Below are 21,186 nucleotides of genomic sequence, written 5' to 3'. Positions count from 1 at the left end.
GTTTTGTTTTCATTCCCTGTAAGGTTATTCCCTCTGCCTACCGACTCTTCCCAATCTGATAAAGCCCATGAGAAGAGCTCCCTCAAGAGGTCTTCCATTGAGATTCTTTTGAACTCGTTTTAATAGATCTCATATAATACTATGTTGTTTTATCATAGATATTGTTTTAATTGCTGATTGGGAGCAACCCGGAATTCGATATTAGATGGGCACCAGTATAAATGTTTTAAATAATTGAATTAATGTGGGAAGCCAGAGTGACTGCAGAGCTTTGGAAGGAAGACTGCACCATGAAAAAAAGCAAGATATCTTCTATATTTATATTTGGGTTCTTTCATCACTCAGTAACAGCAAGAGCGTCGCTCCGGGAAGACATTTCAAAAGCAAATGTCTGTCATTAAATCAAATGAAAAACTGGTAGAAAATATTCAATTAGCACTGTTTTAGTTACCTGTTTGTATGTATGTATGTACGTACGTTTTGGGACCTTCTGACAAGCAGTCAATGGGGAAGCCAGATTTACTTAACAACTGGGCTACTAGCTTACCAACTGCAGTGATTCACTTAACAACTGTGGCAAGAAAGGTCGTAAAATGGGGCAAAACCCACTTAACAGATGTCTCATTTAACAACAGAAATTTTGGGCTCAATTGTGGCCATAAGTTGAGTACTACCTGTATGAACTAACAATGTTAACCTAAGAATAAATATGAGGAGTACTAATGTATCTTCCTGGCTGAAAAATACATGGGGATGGTGACTGCAGCCATGAAACAGTGATGTCCACGTTAAGAAAATTAGCAGCACATGCAGGCAGCATAAACAATGGCATATTATCTTAAAATTCCAGAACTGGGAAATGTGCAACTTGCCTGGTTACACCCCTCCTCCTCTTACAGCATTTTAATACAAATTTAAAGACATTTCTTGAAGATGGAGAAGCCTTGCAGCCAGTAGGACAATGCAAACAATGAAAGGAAATTATGAAAAGGGTAAGAGAGGGAACATCTTGATGAGCTTTAATGATCAGGAAATTGCACTATTAGCACTTACAATCAATACTAAAAACCACTATTCACAGAACTTATTGAGTTAAACATACTTAACTAGCTTCGGTAAGTGTAAGTAGGAAGAAATTCTAATAATCTATACTTGTAATCAAATGAGTTAATTTTAACTGAGTTCTGTCTGAGATGAATTATCTGAAGTTTCTCTTAAATAGCAGGGGAAAGATCCAGTGGTGAAATTCAAATATTTTTACTACCGGTTCTGTGGATGTGGCTTGGTGGGCATGGCAGGGGAAGGATACTGCAAAATCCACATTCCCTCTCCACTCCTGGGGAAAAGATATTGCAAAATCTCCATTGCCATCCTACTCTGGGGCCAGCCAGAGGTGGTATTTGCCGATTCTCTGAACTACTCAAAATTTCCCCTACCCGTTCTCCAGAACCTGTCAGAACCTGCTGGATTTCACCCCTGGAAAGATCCAGTGTTAATGAAGATCTATTAGAAAAACAGTGTGAAAGCAGAAGGAGAAATTTAAGGATAGAAAGCAAGGAGAAAGAAAAATATGGAGAATGGGTTTTTTTTCCCCCTAAAACAAAAGTTGACCACAAGTGAATATAGTGATATAAATAGCACAGCAATGTAAGGTAAAGTAAAATGAGGTAAAATGAGAAGCAGCTTTTCTTCTGTAAACAAAAGCAGCAAGAAATATAACATTTCCACATCTGCTACTTGGGAGAAAAACTATCATAGATCTGGACAAAAAGATGGAAGCTGCATCACACCTTCAACAGACATACAGTATGTGTTGTTAAATCCATGGTTTTCCCAGTTGTAACATATGATTGTGAAATTGGACTGTCATGAGACTGAACAAAAAGGAATTGATGCCTTTGAATTGAGGAGCTAGAGAATATTGTTGAGAATACTGCAGGACATAACAAAATAATATCATTAAATACTAAATAAAAAATATCACTGAAATCACCAACAGTGAACACAAAGCTTAAAGCTTGCCTCTTTTTAAATTTTATATATGGTTTTTATATTTTTAATATTTTATTGTATACCACCCAGACTCCCTTTTTGAGGGGGTTGGCAATTTTAAAAACTTGATTATGCGTTCAAAACATTTATTTATTAACGTGAAGCCTATTGATGCCTGAAAAATCAAAGGCAGTCTAAAAAGGAGTAGTCAGAAGTCAGTATTTTATTTACTTAAAAGAAACTGCTATTTTGATGAAATGACTTCTACTGGTCTTAATTAGTGATCAGAAATAACTGAATGATTGAACAATCATTAATCAATACCAATTGATGTTATTATATCACATGCAAAAAAAAAATATCGTTGCCTTATTTACAGATTGTTATTGGAAGTACTAAGAAACTGTGCCCTTTGATATTTAACCTTGGTCTCATTAACTCAGATATTGTAGGGAAGGGTATGAAATCACAGAGTTGTCTCATAATGTAAAGCAGAGGTAGGAAACTATGATCCCTTTATGACTTGTGGACTTCAACTCCCAGAATTCCTGAGCCAGCATGGTTGGCTCAGGAAATCTGGGAGTTAAAGTCCACAAATCATAAAAGACCCATAGTTCCCCACCCCTCATGTAAAACATACCGGTAATTATTTTCTCAAAATTGTTACAACTATAAAACCATTTGTAGAAAATGTGTAAGTAGGAAAAAACTTAATTTGCTTTCCTGTACCAAGAACACTCCATTCGAGTTTTTAAAAATCCTGTTTTATCTTTTCCCATTGAAAAGAGCCACAGTGGGGCCGTGGTTACAGTGCAGTATTGCAGGCTACTTCTGCTGACTGCCGGCTGACTGCAATTTGGCAGTTCAAATCTCACCAGGCTCAAGATTGACTCAGCCTTCCATCCTTCCGAGGTGGGTAAAATGAGGACCCAAAATTGTTGGGGGCAATATGCTGACTCTGTAAACCGCTTAGGAAGGGCTGTAAAGCACTCTGAAGCAGTATATAAGTCTAAGTGCTATTGCTAAAATAATATCAGTTCTAATGGGGTGAAATTCTTGATTTATAGATGGATTTGGTTAAAAAAAAAAAACCAAAAACTATATTGAGCTGTTTCTTCATTCTCTCCCAATGAAGTAATTGGTTCTTCCCCAAAGAAGACACATTCCAAATACAAAGGGTTCAATTTTAATTCCAATCCAATAGATTTTTAACAGTGGTTTCATGGAAAACGTCTTAAACTTTGCTGCTTACAGTATTAAGATTCAAGCCTGCAGTGACTTGAGCCTAAGATTTGTTTGTTTGTTTGATCATTTGTTTAATTTCTATAGCCACCCATCCAGGGGTGAAATCCAGCAGGTTCTGACAGGTCCTAGGGAACCGAGTATTTCAGAGAAATAGCAAATACCACCTCTGGCTGGCCCCAGAGTCGGGTGGGAATGGGGATTTTGCAGTATCCTTCTTCTGGAGTGGGGTAGGAATGGAGATTTTGCAGTATCCTTCCCCTGCCACGCCCACCAAGCCACACCATGCCCACCAAGCCATGCCCACAGAACCGGTAGTAAAAAAATGTGGATTTCACCCCTGCATCCATCTCAATCCAATTGACTATGGGCAGGAAACAGACCTAGATATTTTAATTAATGATTTGGGATAGGAAAGTATACACCACTGTTTGAAGGGTAGGATTCTCTCACAACGTGGTAAATTCTGCATTAGCCTAGTCTAGTGGAAGCTAACTTGATTGTTATGCCTCTTGTTTTGTGTGAATCTTGAGTTAGCGACTGAACTGAATTAGTATAATTTTCTTAAACAATTTGCTTCTGAAGAAGCCAGTGGAAGGAAGATAAATATATTTGTAACGTGTTGGCTACTCTGAAAGATCAGTTTATTTGACTTGTGGAGGAAAAATCCGGGATGCAACTGCTGTATTACATAATACTATGAGGCAACATTTGTCTAGTAACATCATATTTAAGTTTATCAGAATCTATAGTACAACATAGATTTGTACTACAAATCAAACATCATGAAATAGTAATGGCAAGTCATCGTTGGGTTGACGCACACGTTCAGTCACTTGAATTATAGTGCCTAAAAGATCTTTTCTGCCCCATCAAACTTTTCCGGGGAATCACTGATCAGAACTTTATTGCTTAGCTTGATCGGTATTGTTTGAAGTTGACATTAATTCACTTTTAAAAGTTTGGCATATTGCTTTAATTTGTGCTATATTTTTGCACCAGGTTACATGTTGTTTTTAACAGAAGTAGCTTTTAACATTGTAAAAGTAAATGAAACCAGATGATCTGTTATTAATAAGTATATTTCATCTTCCAGGAAATCGGAAAGCGAACAGACCCAGTGCTTCAATCTGGAACACATGGGAAGTACGGATGTCAAATTTCAAATTTGGAGTACTTATGGTAATCTTGGAATGGAGAAATTTTAACCCCGACTCCCAGAAGGTCACAGAAGATGAATCATACTAACTTTACTCCAGAAGCCAGCGTGGCTACAAAATCTAAAACTGTCACTGAAAATTTGCTAATTACCTTGTCTCTCTCCATAATTACAACCTTGACCATGCTACTGAATTCTTCTGTTATTTCAACAATTTGCACAACAAAGAAGCTCCACCAGCCAGCCAACTACCTTATATGCTCACTGGCCCTTACAGATCTGCTTGTTGCTATTCTAGTGATGCCCTTGAGCATCGCCTATATAGTGATGGACAGATGGACCTTGGGATATTTCCTCTGTGAGGTATGGCTGAGCATAGACATGACCTGCTGCACATGCTCAATTCTCCATCTTTGTGTCATTGCCTTGGATAGATACTGGGCAATTACAGATGCTATTGAATACGCCAGGAAAAGGACTGCCAAGAGAGCTGGTATTATGATCTGCACAGTGTGGACAATATCGATTTTCATCTCAATGCCTCCATTGTTTTGGCGAAACCACCGTAACAGCAGCAATTCCAGTGACTGCCAAATCCAACACAATCATATCATTTATACCATATATTCCACATTTGGAGCGTTTTATATCCCGTTGACCCTCATTCTGATTGTCTACTACAGAATCTATCATGCAGCAAAGAGTCTGTATCAAAAACGTGGGTCAAGCAGGCATCTCAGCAGCCGGAGCACCGACAGCCAGAACTCTTTTGCCAGTTGTAAACTCACACAGACATTTTGCATTTCAGACATATCCATGTCCGATCCTACCACAGAATTTGACAGAATCCAGTTTTCGGTAAGGAGCCCTCCTTTTGACAACGATCCAGATTTGGCTGGGGACCGCCAACAGATTTCCAGTGTAAGGGAGAGAAAGGCTGCACGCATACTTGGCCTCATTTTAGGTGCATTCATTTTATCTTGGTTGCCATTTTTTATTAAGGAGCTCATTGTGGGCCTTGGGATAAGCACCGTGTCAGCAGAAGTTGCTCACTTTTTGACATGGCTTGGCTATGTGAATTCTCTTATCAATCCCCTGCTGTACACTAGCTTTAATGAAGATTTTAAGTTTGCCTTCAAAAAACTCATTAAATGTTGGGAACACCCTTAAAACAACCCTGCATAATGTTGTTTTGACTCTGCTGGTCTTAACTATGTGGAAAAAAACAAGTCCATCTAGAAACCTTGTTTTCTATTTTTTAAAAAAAGGACATTTCCGTTTTGCTTATCTTTCAGCTTTTCTCTGTTGCCTGTAAATCTGTCAAACTGTTTCTACCTCCTTGTATCAAGAGTATGTGGGTTTCTATTCAATGAGTTTCAAATATACTTTATTAGGGGCACTTTTGCTTTCTCCTTTTTTCCCTTTGAAGCCGGGACAAACACAATAAAGAACCACAGTAGCTTTAGGGCCATTGAATTGTGGACATCATTCATCTGTGCCAATGATGGCCTGTTCACTTGCTTCCCCAGCTGATTGATGAGACCTACCTTGAATTTCAGTAGTTTAGCCATTATTCAGAATGGGAAGTTAATACCTCCTTCGCCTCTCCTCAGGTTTATGGCTTTACAGTTACTTTGGGCCAGACTGGGTAAAATTCCTCCTCACTGCTTCTCCTTGTAAATACCAAACAGCATACTACTGTATACTATTTGTGAATCCACATGCACACACTAAAAGCTGGGTAGAAAAGTAAAAGAAGGGCATCCATTGAGCCCAATGAGCATCTTCACCCATAAATGAAGCTGCGTCTTCCGAAGATCAGACCTCATATTTTTTATGACATTATAGATAGTCCTTGATTTATGATGGTAAAGACATTCTGGAGCTATGCCTCTACCAGAGCTGTAGGGCACCACATTAGAGGAGGTTATAATAAACATGTAATATAGTAAATCTGAATATATAAATACTGACCATGTACTGTTAGGGTGTTTTTTTTTTTCCTGAGGAATTGCAAAATGCTCTTAAAAGTTATGACAATTATAAGAATTTAAAATCATTATAATTGACCTTTAGAACAAACAGTCATAGATCCTTGTAGTTGGTACACAGTATTAAAAGGCTACACATTATTCTCATTCATTATGAGATACGTTCCCGCAGGTTCAGAAATTGTGCTAATTGTTCTTTACAGCTGCTTTCACATCTGTTCTGAAAGCTTCTGCAATTGCTATGTAAACTGTAATATTCAGTAACAACATAATCTTTGATCTCGCTCTCTGGCATCACTACTCCTTTCAAACTGCTAATTAGCATCAGGCTTAAGGCTGTATATGATTAAAATGGAGACCATGTTTATTCTTTGCCAGATAGTTTGAGATTACCCAATTAAAACAGAGAACAAAACTATTTCTTTAAAAGTGATGATAATAATAGGTGAAATTACTTCTTCCTTTCTGACCATTTCAACCAATGAAAGCCACTGATAGTAAGTGGCGTTTTCAAGAGCTATTTAAGTAGGATTTTGAAGAGCTTATTCAGACGATTGATTAAAAATGTGCCAATACAGATTTTGAATATCCAGAGAAACAACGTATATTTAATTTCCAAAGAATTGGCTCAGGTGAAAAAAATGCATTGATATACAGAATATGTAAGCTCATCTTAGAAAACTAGATTGTGTGTAATTTGGGGCATATAATATTGAGAGAATCCCAATGTGGTTAAACCTAATTTTAAGGTAGAGAGTTTTAAAAAATACCTTCACAGAAAGTACCCCTAGATTTAAGGCAAAATAAACAAAATGTGTTAACTAGAATGACATCCACATGGTATTCCTCTGTCCTGTCCCACATTAATATGTTTCAGTTGTGATGGTTTGTGTAGAAGTGTAAAACGGAATTATTGCTATCTTTGGATGGGTATGTTGCAATGTATTACATTATGAGTTCTGTTCAATGGGTTTGCGGCCTGATTATCTTTCTGCAGAAGAGGATGAACATGAAGAATTCTTCCCTTTTTGACTTTAATTTAGCACTTAGACTTATATACCACTTCACAGTGCTTTTACAGCCCCCTCTAAGCTGTTTTATAGAGGCAGCGTATTGCAATCTGGGTTCTCATTTCACCCACCTCGGAAGGATGGAAGGCTGAGTCAACCTTGAGCCGGGTGAGATTTGAACTGCCAAATTGCAGGCAACCAGCAATCAGCAGAAGTAGCCTGTAGTACTGCACTCTAACCACTGCGCCACAAATTCAAATTCAAATCTTTATTGTCAGTGCACAACATATGTACAATGAGATCGGTTGAGCTCCCTCAGTGCACTCTCCCCACCCACCACAATACAACTCACAGTGAAGACAGAAAATCCCTAACCCAATAAATCATATTAACAACCACCCAGTCCTATTGCATCAGTGTGAACATGTTACACGTTGCGCCGGCCCTGCAAGTCCATCGTACTACATAGTTATGATATTATTTCACATTCGGGAGTCTGACAGCCCACGGATAAAAACTGTTCTTCAGCCTGTTTGTGCGGCTGGCTGTGCTTCTATATCTCCTTCCCAATGGTATGAGGATAAAGAAGTGGTGTGAGTCATCCCTGAAGATTTTCCTCACTCTTCTAAGGCAGCGAGCCCTAGCGATCTCATCTAGTGGTATCAGGGGACAGCCCACAATGTTTTGTGCTATGCTCACCACCCTCTGTAATGTTTTTCTATCCGCAGCTGTCAAACCAGCATGCCCTACCGTGATGCAATAAGTGAGGATGCCTTCCATAGTGGACTGGTAAAGGGAAGTCATCAGTTGTTGTTCCACCCTGTTTTTATACAAGACCCTAAGGAAATGGAGTCTCTGTTGGGCCTTCCTGGCCACTTGGATCGTATTGTTTTTCCAAGTGAGATCTTTGCTGAGATGGACTCCCAGGAATTTAAAGGAGGAGACTCTTTCTACACAGCCCTCCTCGATGTAAAGTGGGGCAAGTTCCTCTCTCTTCTTCTGGAAGTCCAACACCATCTCCTTGGTCTTGCTGTTGTTCAGGTGCAGGTTGTTTTTTAAGCACCATGTGGATAGTTTTTGAACCTCCCCCCTGTACGCTGTTTCATCTCCACCTGTAATAAGATCCATTACGGTGGTGTCATCTGCGAGCTTGATGATCACAGTGGATGAGTCAGACAATACACAATCATGTGTGTGCAGTGAATACAGGTAGGGGCTAAGCATACAGCCCCGTGGGGAGCCAGTGCTAAGCTTCAGGGAGGTGGATACAACAGACCCAACCCTCACTGTTTGTGGCCGGTCCCTCAGAAAGTCTTTGATCCAGTTGCAGATGGAAGAGGGAAAATCCAAGTTAGTCAGCTTTTCGATAAGGATGCTCAGCAGAATGGTATTGAAGGCTGAGCTATAGTCTGTGAAAAGCATCCTGACATAGTTCCCGGGTTTCTCCAGATGGCTTGCTACAGAATGTAAAGCAGTAGCTATGGCATCATCTGTCAACCTGTTTCCCCCTGTAGGCAAACTGATGTTTGTCAAAGTCCGGTGGGAGGCATGTCCTAAGGTGTTGGAGAACCAATCTCTCAAAGCATTTCATCACTACAGAGGTTAATGCGATGGGTTTGTAGTCATTTAGGCAGTTAACTGCTGTTTACTTCAGGGTTGGGACAATAGTGGCTGCTTTCAAGCATGATGGAACACAGGCCATTGGCAGGGAGATGTTAAAGATCCTTGTCAGGACCCCTGCTAATTGATCGGCACAATTCTTTACCACAGAGTGAGAATTACATGCAAGTGAGGATGTGACTGCACGTGTATTCAGCTGTTTCCATGGCCTGGTTGCAAACTCTTTACAGCCCACTAGTGGGCTGCAGTCCACAGGTTGGGGACCCCTGACATAAATGACTAAAAGATAATGACATGCATATGGGAATACCGTCACCCAAATACCTCCTATTGCATGCTTGTGTCCCAGTGCCTGATGTGCCTACCGGATGAGCATTTAAATGACATCACATACATTATGACACACACATCCCTTGACCAGTGATGGTGTTCAGCCAGTTCTATCCAGTTTGGGCAAACAGGTAGCGGTGGGGCCAGGAGGCTCCACCCACCCGCCCAGACATAATCACATCCCGTTTTTTATGCTCTGCGCATACATGGAAGGTCCTGCGCACACTCACATTTCTGAGCCAGTAGTGAAGGTAAGTAAATACGACCCCTGCCCTTGACCCTGTTTGCAAATACACATGATTACAATTCTCCTCTTCCCGGCCAGAAATGTATAGGCAATTTTTCTGAGGATAATGGGATTAGTAGCTCAAAACATCACGAGCGCTTGAGATTGGAGAAGGTTGAGGTAATGTAGGTAGGGCAAAATTCATGCACTTTCATTACATTTGCTTCTGATAATTTAAGTACAGTCTTTTTAGGGTCGGGCCCACTGGTGTTGATCCACTGCATAGCATTTGAGAAGACGTTTGCCTTCTGGGATGTTTCTGGGATGTTTTGTCATTTTTTCCAAGAAAGCCTGTCATTGATATTCCCTGCAAGTCTGCCACTGATGTATAATAAACAAGGGACGAGCCTGATTATCTTTCTTCATTTAGCTTTTATTCTTTTTTCTCTCTCTGTCTTTTTCTTCTTACCCCTCTCTCCCCCCCTTCCCCCTCTCTCTTGTTGATTTATTGCTCAGCTTCTGTTTTATTCGTTCATATATAAGTGCAAATTGTGTTACGAGTTCCTCCACTAGATGGTGATCTAAAACCATCAATCAGACAGCAACATTGATTCACTTGAAATTAATGCTAATACGGTATTGGCTGACTGAATCCCATTCATTATCAGGAATGTATAGGGAATTCAGGAAAGGATAAAAGACAGAACAGAGTGGAATGGACACTTTTAAAATGATGCCAGAAACAGCTGAATATTTAGTGATCGATGTGGGCATTTTAAGAACAGTAATTATTTCAGTTCAGCTCTCTCTCCCCCCTCTCTCTCTCTCTCACACACACACAATCTAGTGGAAATATCAGGCCTCCTAGACTGATACTGAAGCTACTACACGTGATGCAGTCAGAGATTAAGATTAATGATAAACTAGTGTAAAAAGTTAGCACCCACACCTCTCCTAGAAGAATAAAATGTTTTTAGAAATATTAAAAAGGCAAATATTATATTTCCCTAAAGGAAGAATGGAGAAACATGCTCTTGGAGACAGAAAGCAGCCCCCACCTTTCTTAATAGCCCTCAGGAGATGTCAGCACTTAAGAGATAAAGAGCTTGTTGGAAACTAGATAGCTCTATTCATAAGCAAATACCCTCCCCAAGAGCCAAACCAGGACAAATAGGCATACTAGGAATTGCCCAACACCCTTTCAGAACACAAGCCTGTTCATTGCATCATCTCAGCAGTCCAAACTTCAACCAAACTTAGCTCAGACAAACGCCTAGGATTTGTACTGAGCTAGGAAATAAAAAAGAGCCTGCTTTTTCCATCAGCCAAAGCATGAATAAACACAGAGACACAGAGCCCTGCAGCTGGAAGTGCCCTGCAACAGGCTCCTGGAGCTCTGCAAATTGCTAACTCCCCCCACCCCCCACCCCCTGTCCTATTCCATGTGGACAATTGCATAGAGGAAGGCTTGCTTTGTTTTCTAATGGAAAGCACTTTTCAGAATCACCTTAATCTGCCTTTAGCCTCCCACAGTGGCAAGTTGGTACTGAGGTGGAAGTTCCATTGTGAGGAAAGTTTTCAATAAAGGATAAGCAGCCCGTTGTAGAACTGAGATTACAGGAGAGTGTGGGGAAAAAAATTTAGGTTCTCAGCTTGTCCTATCTCGCCTCCACTACAATGACAGACTGCCTGTGATTTCTTGTATTTATTATTTATTTGCTTTATTTATATCCCACCTTTATTATTTTTATGAACAATTCAAGGTGGCAAACATATCTAATGCTATTTTCCTTACAACTACAGCCCTGTGAGGTGAGGTGGCCTATGACTGGCCTAAAGTCACCCAGCCGGCTTTCATGCCCATGATAGGACTAGATTTCACAGTCTCCTGGTAAGGCTAAAAACTCTGATGCAACAAGGTCCAAATTTCCTCTGGAACCATGTTTTTATATCCATTCCTAACTAAACAAAATAAAGTTTGTATTTTGTAAAACAGTCTGCAACGTCCACTTTTGAGAAAAACCCAAGATTAATGGCCTATATGGTGTGGGACAGGCGTGAAATCCAGCAGGTTCTGACAGTTTCTGGAGAACCAGTAGCAGAAATTTTGAGTAGTTCAGAGAACCGGCAAATACCACCTCTGGCTGGCCCCAGAGTGGGGTGGGAATGGAGATTTTGTAATATCCTTTCCCCAGGAGTGAGGAGGTAATGGGGATTTTGCTGTATCCTTCCCCTGGAGTGGGGTGGGAATGGAGATTTTGCAGTATCTTTCCCCTGCCATGCCCACCAAGCCCACCAAGCCATGCCCACAGAACCGGTAGTAAAAAAATTTGGATTTTACTGTCATGTGTAAATGCCTCATTCTTGAATGAAAGAAATATATATCCATGGAGTGTCAAGAGTTAACTTATTCTCCCCTTCCTAATGTATTCCTCTCTAACCACTCCCCTCTTCTAATCCCGCGTCTCTGGTATAAAAGATGATGCACACTCATTCTCCTAGCTTCTATCTGCAATCACTCTGTGAATATAGAATGCCTTCTGTAAATAAACAATCTTCTATTTAAATATAAAAAGTCTGAATTCATTATTGAGTCTGATCCTCGAATTACGGCAACATTTACCACTGGTGTGGGACCCAATATATAAACAATAACTGCATACTTATTGTTTAGTCTGGGTGAAAAATTACATTTTTTTAAAAAAAGGAATAAAAGCCTACTTTACAGCCTCCCAATTCATTCAAATTCAGTGGTACCCATAGACTAAAGAGACTGAATGAAATAAGATTCCGATGGCCTTTGTAAGGGCTTTAAAATGTGGCTTTTCCCTCAAGCATTAGGTCAGGAAGTTATGTGTTGTCCCTGTTATGTTTCAGTTTTTGTTGATGTTCTACTGTTAATTTTAACAAGAAGAACATGATGGGAACACAAATTTAGGTGGATGTATGACCAAGTCTAGCGTCGCTTTCTTCTGCCTGTCATCGTCGTCGTCTTTTAAACGCATACTGTATATTATATCTTTCATCCCAATTAAAGTAATAATGTGAACCAATATTACAAGTATCCATACTCTACAGCTGTCCACCATGTTGGATTGAAAAGCAGAAAGATGCTTCCAATTACACTAGCTGGTACTTTTAAAAACAAAGCTGGCTTTTCCTGTAATTGTGTTACAGCTATAGAAGGCAGACTTGTAATCCTGGTAGCCAATGCATCTACTTCAAGGAGTTACAGATAGGAACTGTATCTTCTCCCATACTCTCCAAAACAGGGGTGAAATCCAGCAGGTTCTGATAGGTTCTGGAGAACCGGTAGTGGAAATTTTGAGTAGTTTGGAGAACCAGTAGTGGAAATTTTGAGTAGTTCGGAGAACCAGCAAATACCACTTCTGGCTGGTTCCAGAGTGGGGTGGGAATGGAGATTTTGCAATATCCTTCCCTCAGGAGTGGGGAGGGAATGGAGATTTTGCAGTATCCTTCTCCTGGAGTGGGGTGGGAATGGAGATTTTGCAGTATTCTTTCCCTGCCACGCCCACCACACCAAGCCATGCCCACCAAGCCATGCCCACCAAGCCACGCCCACCAAGCCACGCCCACAGAACCAGTAGTAAAAAAATTTGAATTTCACCACTGCTCCAAAGTATCTTTGGGCTCATGAATCCAAAGGCTGTCCTGCAGTAATTTCTGTATTTGGGAACTGTTCTGGATTTGTCAGTAACTCCTCAGCTTTGCATTCTCAGTGATAGAAATAGATACAGGCAGTCCTGTAGCGATCATTTGAAGTTGCGATGGGTCTCCCTATGGTTACTTACAACCCAGATTCGAAGTTCTGATGGTTGGTCCCCTCCCTGCAGTCATGTGACCGCACTTCTGGCACTCAGCAATAGGGCTTCATTTCTGGCTGTTTGCAGCATCCTACGCTCACATGACTTTTACAATGGTTTTGCTGAAAACCAGCATTTACTTCCAGTCTTTGGCAAAAACCACACCCATAGCGAACTACTGATCTGCTTAACAAATCAGCTCCTCCCGCCCTCCCCATGCATGTGCGTGTGACTCCCCCGCCCCCCGCACATGCATGTATGACCCCCATTCATGCACGTGTGTCTCCCGCATGCACCCCACCCCCGCGCATCTGGCCGGTGGGAGGCGCATACGCACGCTCATGTGCACTGGAGCTGAGCTGGGCGACATCTCACGTGCCCATAGAGAGGGCTCTGCGTGCCAGTTTTGGCACGCATGCCATAGGTTCGCCATCACGGCTCTAGACCTAAATTGGATCCCACAACATTATCCTTGGACAAGTATATTCGCTTTCATTCGTGTGATAATACTCTTCAGATATTATCATAGCCTGAGATGTTGACATCTTGGAAGTCTCTGGTACTCTCCACAAAAGGTCATTGTCAGAGACACTGCCTTTCATAACCCAATATTGTAACACATAGAAATACGATATGGATATTTGTTGGTGGTGGTGATGGTGGTGAAATCTGGTTGTCTAATCCATTCAGATCTTCTATAGATTATAATTGCTTTACTGTGGCATTGGAGATTTTTTAGATTGTGTGTGTGTGTGTGTGTGTGTGTGTGTGTGTTTATGTATTGATTCAGTATACCGCTATGTAGACTCCTTGCATGCCAGCTCAATACAATGACAATTTTTTTTAAAGGATATCCAGTCCAACGCTAAGAGAAATTAATTCTAAAATCAACTTGAAAAGAATTGATGCAAGTTTCCTTTTAATTGCATTCATGTTTCCTTGCATCAGAGTGCATTTTCCATGTCTAGCACCACTAAAACTGTGTTATTAAAGTCTTACAGTGTTTGAGGGGGTGGGGGGTGGAATCAATGCACAAAACATACAAGTTTCCTTCATTTGAAATTAATTTTGGGGTGACAAATTATATCCACTGACTCTATTGGTGTCTTTTCTCTTGGAAAACAATAATCGTATATCAATGTATACCTGACATACAGTACAAAATAAACAAGGCTTTGGTTATCATGCATAACTCTATATTTGATTCCCAGAAGAAAGGTATATTTTTCTGTTTATCCAAATGTGTGGCAAAGCACATAGAGAACAAACAGTAGGATATTCATAACATGCTGATCAGAAGGATCATTCCTATCAGAACACCTAAGAGTATACATAATTTCACGACAAAACTAATGAAAACAAAAATATATGATATGATAAAATTTCATTCTGAGCTATCTGTGGTCCAGCTGCAGAGGAATACATTGTCCAGTTGTAGAGGAATTAAGACTTATGATAGTAACAGGTGCTGCAATGACAGTCAGTGTGATTCTCAATCTTCGTAATTCCATCATTTGGAATGAAAACCTGGGGAAGGAAACTTTAAAATCAGATTAAATGCAATTTAATAGCCACAGTGAGGTTAAGAACTATTTTCGCATTTAAAGAAAAACTTTCTTTCATCAGGCTTTATGTAGACTGTTCACCCTTGGAATAATTGCCTGTGCTGGGGGTAGGTGACCTACAGGCCTAAGTGCTGTTGAACTACAATACTCAGCATATCTTTTTAATACTCACCATTTTAACAGGATTGCTGGAAACTGTAGTAGCACAATAGTTCCTTTAGTTCCCTACCTATGCTACTATTATAGTTATTATACTGTACATGATCTATTCTTCTATATAATCATTGAGCGGCATGATGGCTTAGAGGTGAAGACACTCACCTCCCACTCAGAAGATTCAGAGTTTAATCCTAGGCAGTGGCAGATGTTTCTCTATCAGAGATCAAAGAAAAAAATATTTGCTGTGAACTCTGGATAGGTGTCAGAGGAGCATCCAGCCAATAAACACTCAGCTCTATTCAGTTGCCCTGACTCTACCCTGAATAAAGGGATTAAGGAGTCAAAAAAGGAAAAAAACCTCTATATAATCATTAGTTTGTACAGTTACATAATGCATTGCAATTAAAAGTAGAAGACCTTTCCCCAAAGCAGAAAGAGGGGAGTGCATGGGATTGCATCAAGTGACAAAGATTTGCAGTAGACGGACTCCTAAAGTCAGGAGGAAGAAGAATTACCCTAACATCTAATAAACAGTTGGCTTCCATCTCTTGAACAACAGCTCTTTACCTCCTCAGCCAACATACTCCAGTCAGTTAAAGCCCACAGATGTAGACACATTGATTATAAAATTATTCTCAGGATAGAAGTCACCAGTCTGGTATGAAATAGCATGAAGCTGTCTTGGGAGGCAAGGGATATGCACCGAACTGACACAGAACTTGAATCAATACATAGGAATATAATGCTCATCTTGAGCAGTTAATTTCTGGATGCTGGTTTTTTTCTGTTTTGAATAACTTGGGCAGATTTTGGCTAGAAGGGAAGAGGAAGGTATACATCAGGGGTGAAATTTAACTTACCTTCCCTACAGGTTCACAAATGTGTGTGCGCTTGCGCTTGCTTCGCTCGCACATGCCGTCTTCCGTGCATGAGCAGAGGCTTAAAATGTCGCAAAAAAGCAATGTCATGACGTCCACACGGGTGGACGGAGCCTCCCGCAGCCTCCGCTACCGGTTCGCCCGAGCCAGATAGAACCAGCTGAATTTCACCCCTGTATACATACTGTTCCTTTATAGAAAATGGGGAGTAAGGATTGGCAGTGAGAGGCCTGCCCTTTCAGAAAGCATCAGGGCCCAGCTTTTCATTTAACCCTCTCCTCATTCAGGCCATTTTAGACTCTGTTCCTAATGGTTATACATCTTCCGGGGGTGGGCTTCTTTCAGGGTAACGGCATATAGGTAGACTTCCAACTGTTGCGGTATATTTTAGTCTGGACAGCATATTATGGTTTTAGTTGGCTTCTAATTTATAGTATTGCTTTCTTTGGGGTTTGTATTTGTAGTTGACTTTTTGCACATTGCCCATAATCATTTTACTTGACTGAGACAGCCATATAAATGTTATGAATCAATCAATCAATAGTCCTCCTGTTCATTCTATTAAGGGAGATTCTGGATAAATGTTCCCAAGTCATATGTCTGATAACAGACATTAAACATAATGTTCAGAATTCATTCCAATAAAATATTTATAGCTGATATTTTGGCAGAATTCTTGTTTCTCCCTACATGAAAACACAAACCCAGAGCTGATATCCAAACACAGATTGAAAACAAAGCATGTTCATTTGTCTTCTGCTTACGGCCCCTTCCTGTCACACTCTTCTGCCTCTTCTTTGCAGTTGCTCCATATGGAAACTAGGCTGAAGAGGAAGGGTAAACAAAACTGTAACCCACCGTTCATCGCCAAGCCTAGTCCCTTTACCTCTTTGAAGGCTCTTGCCACACAGCATTTCGCTTCGGAAGTGATGTTCTTTGGCACGGGCATGGACTTTTTTGACCTCATGGGAGTTGGATAGGCTCTTGAGAAACAACATCCTGCACATTGGTACACAGGCCTGCCGCTGAACAATCGGGTCACACGAACGTTCAAGGTTAGCTTACATTCAGTACAATCTAACAAACACAAAAAAAGAATGCAGGAGAAAGGTGAAATCCTGCTACAGATTCCCTTTGGGTTTCCACATTCGAGCACGGAATGTTAAACTGCATCCTAATCAGCTCAAACTGAGTGGCAGGGCAGAGACGCTCAGCTTTTTACACATGGGCAGTTCATTTCCAAACAGAGAAATCATTCTAAACTCAGTGTCCTTAGGAAAATCTACACATTGATGCACAATAAAATAAATAGAAAAGTTTGAATGAGAATAGCACTTCGCAATAGCACTTAGACTTATATACCGCCTCATAGTGCTTTACAGTCTTCTCTAAACGGTTTACTGAGTCAGCCTGTTGCCCCCAACAATCTGGGTCCTCATTTTACCCACCTCGGAAGGATGGAAGGCTGAGTCAACCTTGAGCCTGGTGAGATTCGATCTGCCAAACTGCTGGCAGCCGATGATCAGTAGAAGTAGCCTGCAGTACTGCACTCTAACCACTGTGCCACCGCGGCTCATGAATGTGTCACACATCAGGCATAAACTGGTGAGCATAAGTTTTCGTTCATTTCTTTCCTCCCAAGCTGCATTACTATTGGAAAAAGTGCTTCACTGGAACCAGCTTTCCTTCTTTAGTAAAATGGTAATGATATTTTATTTTTGATAATTTAATCAAGCCAGTGTGGTCACTAACCAGAATTATAAATCGGTATTTAATCTGCACTAGAACATGTCCACGTACATATGTGCTAAAGTATACTAATCTTTTCCATTTATCAAAGTGTATGAGTTCCATTATAGATTTTCTGAGCACTCTTATTAATCTAAGAATTTGTATTTTCTGCTTTCAAATTTTAACTTTTTATCAGTCCTGCAACACTGGAATATTAACCTACTTGGCCATCTTGCTGCTAATTTTAATTCCTGTTCATTTAAGAACACGTTACAAAATGTTGGCCATAGTAGAGGCTATGATAAGAAATTAATCTGATGGATAGGTTATACATTTCTTTTATAAATGCATTAGTCATTAGATAGATTACTTTCAATGCTTTAAATTAAATATTAAATATTCACCATCCTAAAATGGTGATCTGTTCATTTTTAGTTTGTTGGTAGGACGATCTAGAACAGTGATGGCAAACTTTGTAGACATTGAGTGCCCAAACTGCACGTGCGCATACCCAAACTGAAAGGTGTGTGCATGCCCGTAGATGCGCGCATTTGCCAGCATGCACATGCATGCACACATGCTCAGCAGAGATCAAAGACCAGCTGGCCAGCAGGAGGCAGCACATCTCAACACTGGCAGCACGGCAAGAGGTAAGATCTTTTTCTTTTGTGAGCTTCTGTTTCATCATTTGCAGATAAACAGAAGCTCACGAAAGAAACGCCACGGAGATCTGACCTGGGGTGATGCATAGGTTTGCCATCATGGGTCTAGAATATAGATCTTACATTGTGTCCTTGAAGAACCCTGTTCTGTACATTTATTTCCTGGAAATAAATGTAATTTTAATTGTAAGTTTCTGACCTACAACGTCCATGGAGAAAAGTGATGCAGAAAATTTGTTCAGCTTTTTCGCAGTGTTATTGTCTTTCAATTGAACACCTTTTTAATACTGTGTAATAAATGTGTAATAACGTGATATAAAGTCTAACGATCTCTCTGCATGATTTTGAAATATTTTTTAAAAAATTAACGCTCTCAATGTTTTTCATATCTGTCATACTTCGATGAGTCTTTACTCGGCATTAACTTCTCATTAAATAATGTAGCAAGGGAGCCTTCTCAGGTGAACTAAAAAAGGCTCACCATTGGAAAACTCTGTACTTTATACTCAATCACTGAATCTATAATGTGGAAGTTTTAAAAGTATTCTGATGAACTACTGCCTATCTTTTTAGTGTGTAAATCAAAGAACACAAATTTTGCAACCTCTTTATTTGCATAATATCCCTGAAAAGTATGCTGACTTCTTCAAAATTGTCTGTAATTATGGTCTACGTGTTTATTTACCCAGTGTTTTTTACATTGAACTTATTTATTGGGAATCTACTTTGATGAAGCCTTCTGAAGTTTAGACCTACCCAGACATGGGGGTCAGTATGTCAGTTAGAACTTGTGAAGTGGTTATGTTGATAGTTGTGGGTTCTTTTTTAAAAAAATCTCACTTGTTGGTTATGTATTTTTTTTTCTTGTTATGCTACTTTTTTAATTGTTATTAGCTGCCCAGAGTCACTATGGTCAGATGGGTGGTCAAATACATTGAATAATATAAAAAATTAAATAAATATATACATACACTCTTCCTTCGATACAATCAAACAATCTAACAGTTTAGAAAACATAAAACAATCTAATAATTACATTATTAAACGAGAATCAGCACTAGCAATAATCTCCATATGTTTTCTATTTATTTCATATTTTAAAAGCATCTCACCCTGTACCATAAACTCTTCCTCCGGCAATGAATGAAAAATATTCAGAGATATAGCTAACATAGCACAAATGACAACAGCATACTTTCCAAAGTAATCCATGATGTTCCTATAAAAAAGAGAAAAACAGTGGACTTTCTGCCTCCAAGCAAGCTTTCATTAATTTCTGTTGATTAAATTGATTTACATGTATTGTAGATACAAATTCAATTTATTAAGACATACGTTGATTAATAGGAATTTAAATCCAGGTAGCCACCAGATCTCAGCTGCAAAAATCTAGAATTATCTCCAAATGGTTGCAAAAGGACATAGGAAATACTTTCTTTGCTCCATGAAGTGTCTGTTTGTAGTCCAGATCTGACTGCCTAAAGCTTAGTTTAGGATCACAAGTTTTAATCTGGTTTCTGAATTTTGAATTCTGAATTGGGTACAACTGTGAGCGTTATTTAAAAAATACAGTACTGTACTCTTTCAAGAGACATTCATATAGAGGTTGTAATCTACACATACTTACCAAGGAAACTGAATTGAAGAGCCTTACGTCTAAACCTAGGATTCTACTGTTAGAAATCATCTCATTCAAGATGCAACATTGGTTAGCCCGAATTGAACCAATCAAACTCTCATTTAAAGAGAGTTGTCTCTTAACAAGGGCGCACTGCACAATCAACTAAAATAAGCTATTCTGTAAGTAGACAGAGAAGTGGGTAGCAATTGGGTTAGTTTGGGTTCTGAGATTAGAAGAGCAGGGTAGATCTGATCAGTGATGGACAGAGTTGGAGCAAGCAAGTAATCGGCCATTTTCAGACAGAGCGTTGGCTGCATTAGAAGGTTAGACTGTGCTGGGATGCCAGGGTTGCTGAGTGATGCATCTGGAGATAGGCCAGATGAACAGGTCAGAGGAAGATATACTAGCCACTTTTGGGAATGTACGTGGATTGCTCCCTTTTGTGCTGTGGTTCAGTATCAGCTGTAGGAGTAATTCAGAGCCACTTGCCAGATGTTGTTTGCTATATCTCCATGTTTGCTGCATTCCCAGCTTCTTTTGTCAGTGTCTTCTACTCTGCAGACTGAGCCAAGTAAGACAAGTTCCTTGTGTGTGTCTATGTGTCTGTGTATGTTTGTAAGGTGGGTGCTGGATACACGGAAGGTGCTGAGAGCCAATGGAGTGAAATGCTTTGGGGTGCCTGGCTTTCCCTCCCTGGAATGGATGTAATTAATAGTTATGGAAGATCGTGGGCCTTGAGAACTGGGGGGCCTGGAGGGGAGATGATGAAGCCTTTGGTAGTATTATAATGGTGATAGACCAGAGGTGAAATTAAAAAATTTCCCCTACCGGTTCTGTGGGCGTGGCTTGTTGGGGGAGGTCATGTGATTAGGTGGGTGTGGCCAACTCGACATCGAGGGGATCCTCACTGGCCCCTCCCCTCCCCTCCCCTCCCAGCCACTCCTTGTCGCTAATGGCAGGAAAATGGGGAGGGGAATATTCCTGCCTACCATCCTTCCCTCAGTCTGTGCTGAGATTGGGGAATGGATGACAGGCAGGAAAATCCCCTTCCCCATTTTCCTGCCTTTCACAAAAATGGCTCCATTCCAGCTGCTCCCCACCCCGTGTCCCCCTCTCTCCTGGGGACTACCTTAAAAGGGACAGACTGCAACAGCACCATTCTGAATGGAGGGAGAA

General features: G+C 40.3%; 2 protein-coding genes across 2 annotated transcripts; one reads left to right on the top strand and one right to left on the bottom strand.

Annotated features, from left to right (window-relative positions):
• The first annotated feature begins 4,468 nt into the window (after nucleotides 1-4,468).
• Nucleotides 4,469-5,563, top strand: HTR1E (5-hydroxytryptamine receptor 1E). The gene has a single exon (XM_070954154.1). The coding sequence runs from the start codon at nucleotides 4,469-4,471 to the stop codon at nucleotides 5,561-5,563; it is 1,095 nt and encodes a 364-aa protein (XP_070810255.1).
• A 9,274-nt stretch (nucleotides 5,564-14,837) lies between these two features.
• Nucleotides 14,838-19,601, bottom strand: CGA (glycoprotein hormones, alpha polypeptide). Its single transcript, XM_070954144.1, has 3 exons — nucleotides 19,502-19,601; nucleotides 16,883-17,073; nucleotides 14,838-14,921 (listed from the first exon to the last, which is right to left on the bottom strand). The coding sequence occupies exons 1-3, from the start codon at nucleotides 19,599-19,601 to the stop codon at nucleotides 14,838-14,840; spliced, it is 375 nt and encodes a 124-aa protein (XP_070810245.1).
• Between the last annotated feature and the right edge of the window lie 1,585 nt (nucleotides 19,602-21,186).

This window comes from Pituophis catenifer, unplaced genomic scaffold, assembly GCF_029215685.1.
Source record: "Pituophis catenifer annectens isolate HBS135680 unplaced genomic scaffold, rPitCat1.0.hap2 SCAF_1, whole genome shotgun sequence".
NCBI lineage: Eukaryota > Metazoa > Chordata > Lepidosauria > Squamata > Colubridae > Pituophis > Pituophis catenifer.
Note: the sequence above shows the minus strand (reverse complement) of the source record. Positions and strands in the feature narration are given on the sequence as shown.

Coding starts and splice junctions, on each gene's coding strand:
- HTR1E (XM_070954154.1), top strand. CDS start 4,469: ATGAATCATACTAACTTTACTCCAGAAGCCAGCGTGGCTACAAAATCT.
- CGA (XM_070954144.1), bottom strand. CDS start 19,601: ATGGATTACTTTGGAAAGTATGCTGTTGTCATTTGTGCTATGTTAGCT. Junction 17,074..19,501: donor GGAAGAGTTTATGGTACAGG/GTGAGATGCTTT, acceptor TGTGTTTGTTAG/ATTGTACTGAATGTAAGCTA. Junction 14,922..16,882: donor TGGCAAGAGCCTTCAAAGAG/GTAAAGGGACTA, acceptor TTCCTTCCCCAG/GTTTTCATTCCAAATGATGG.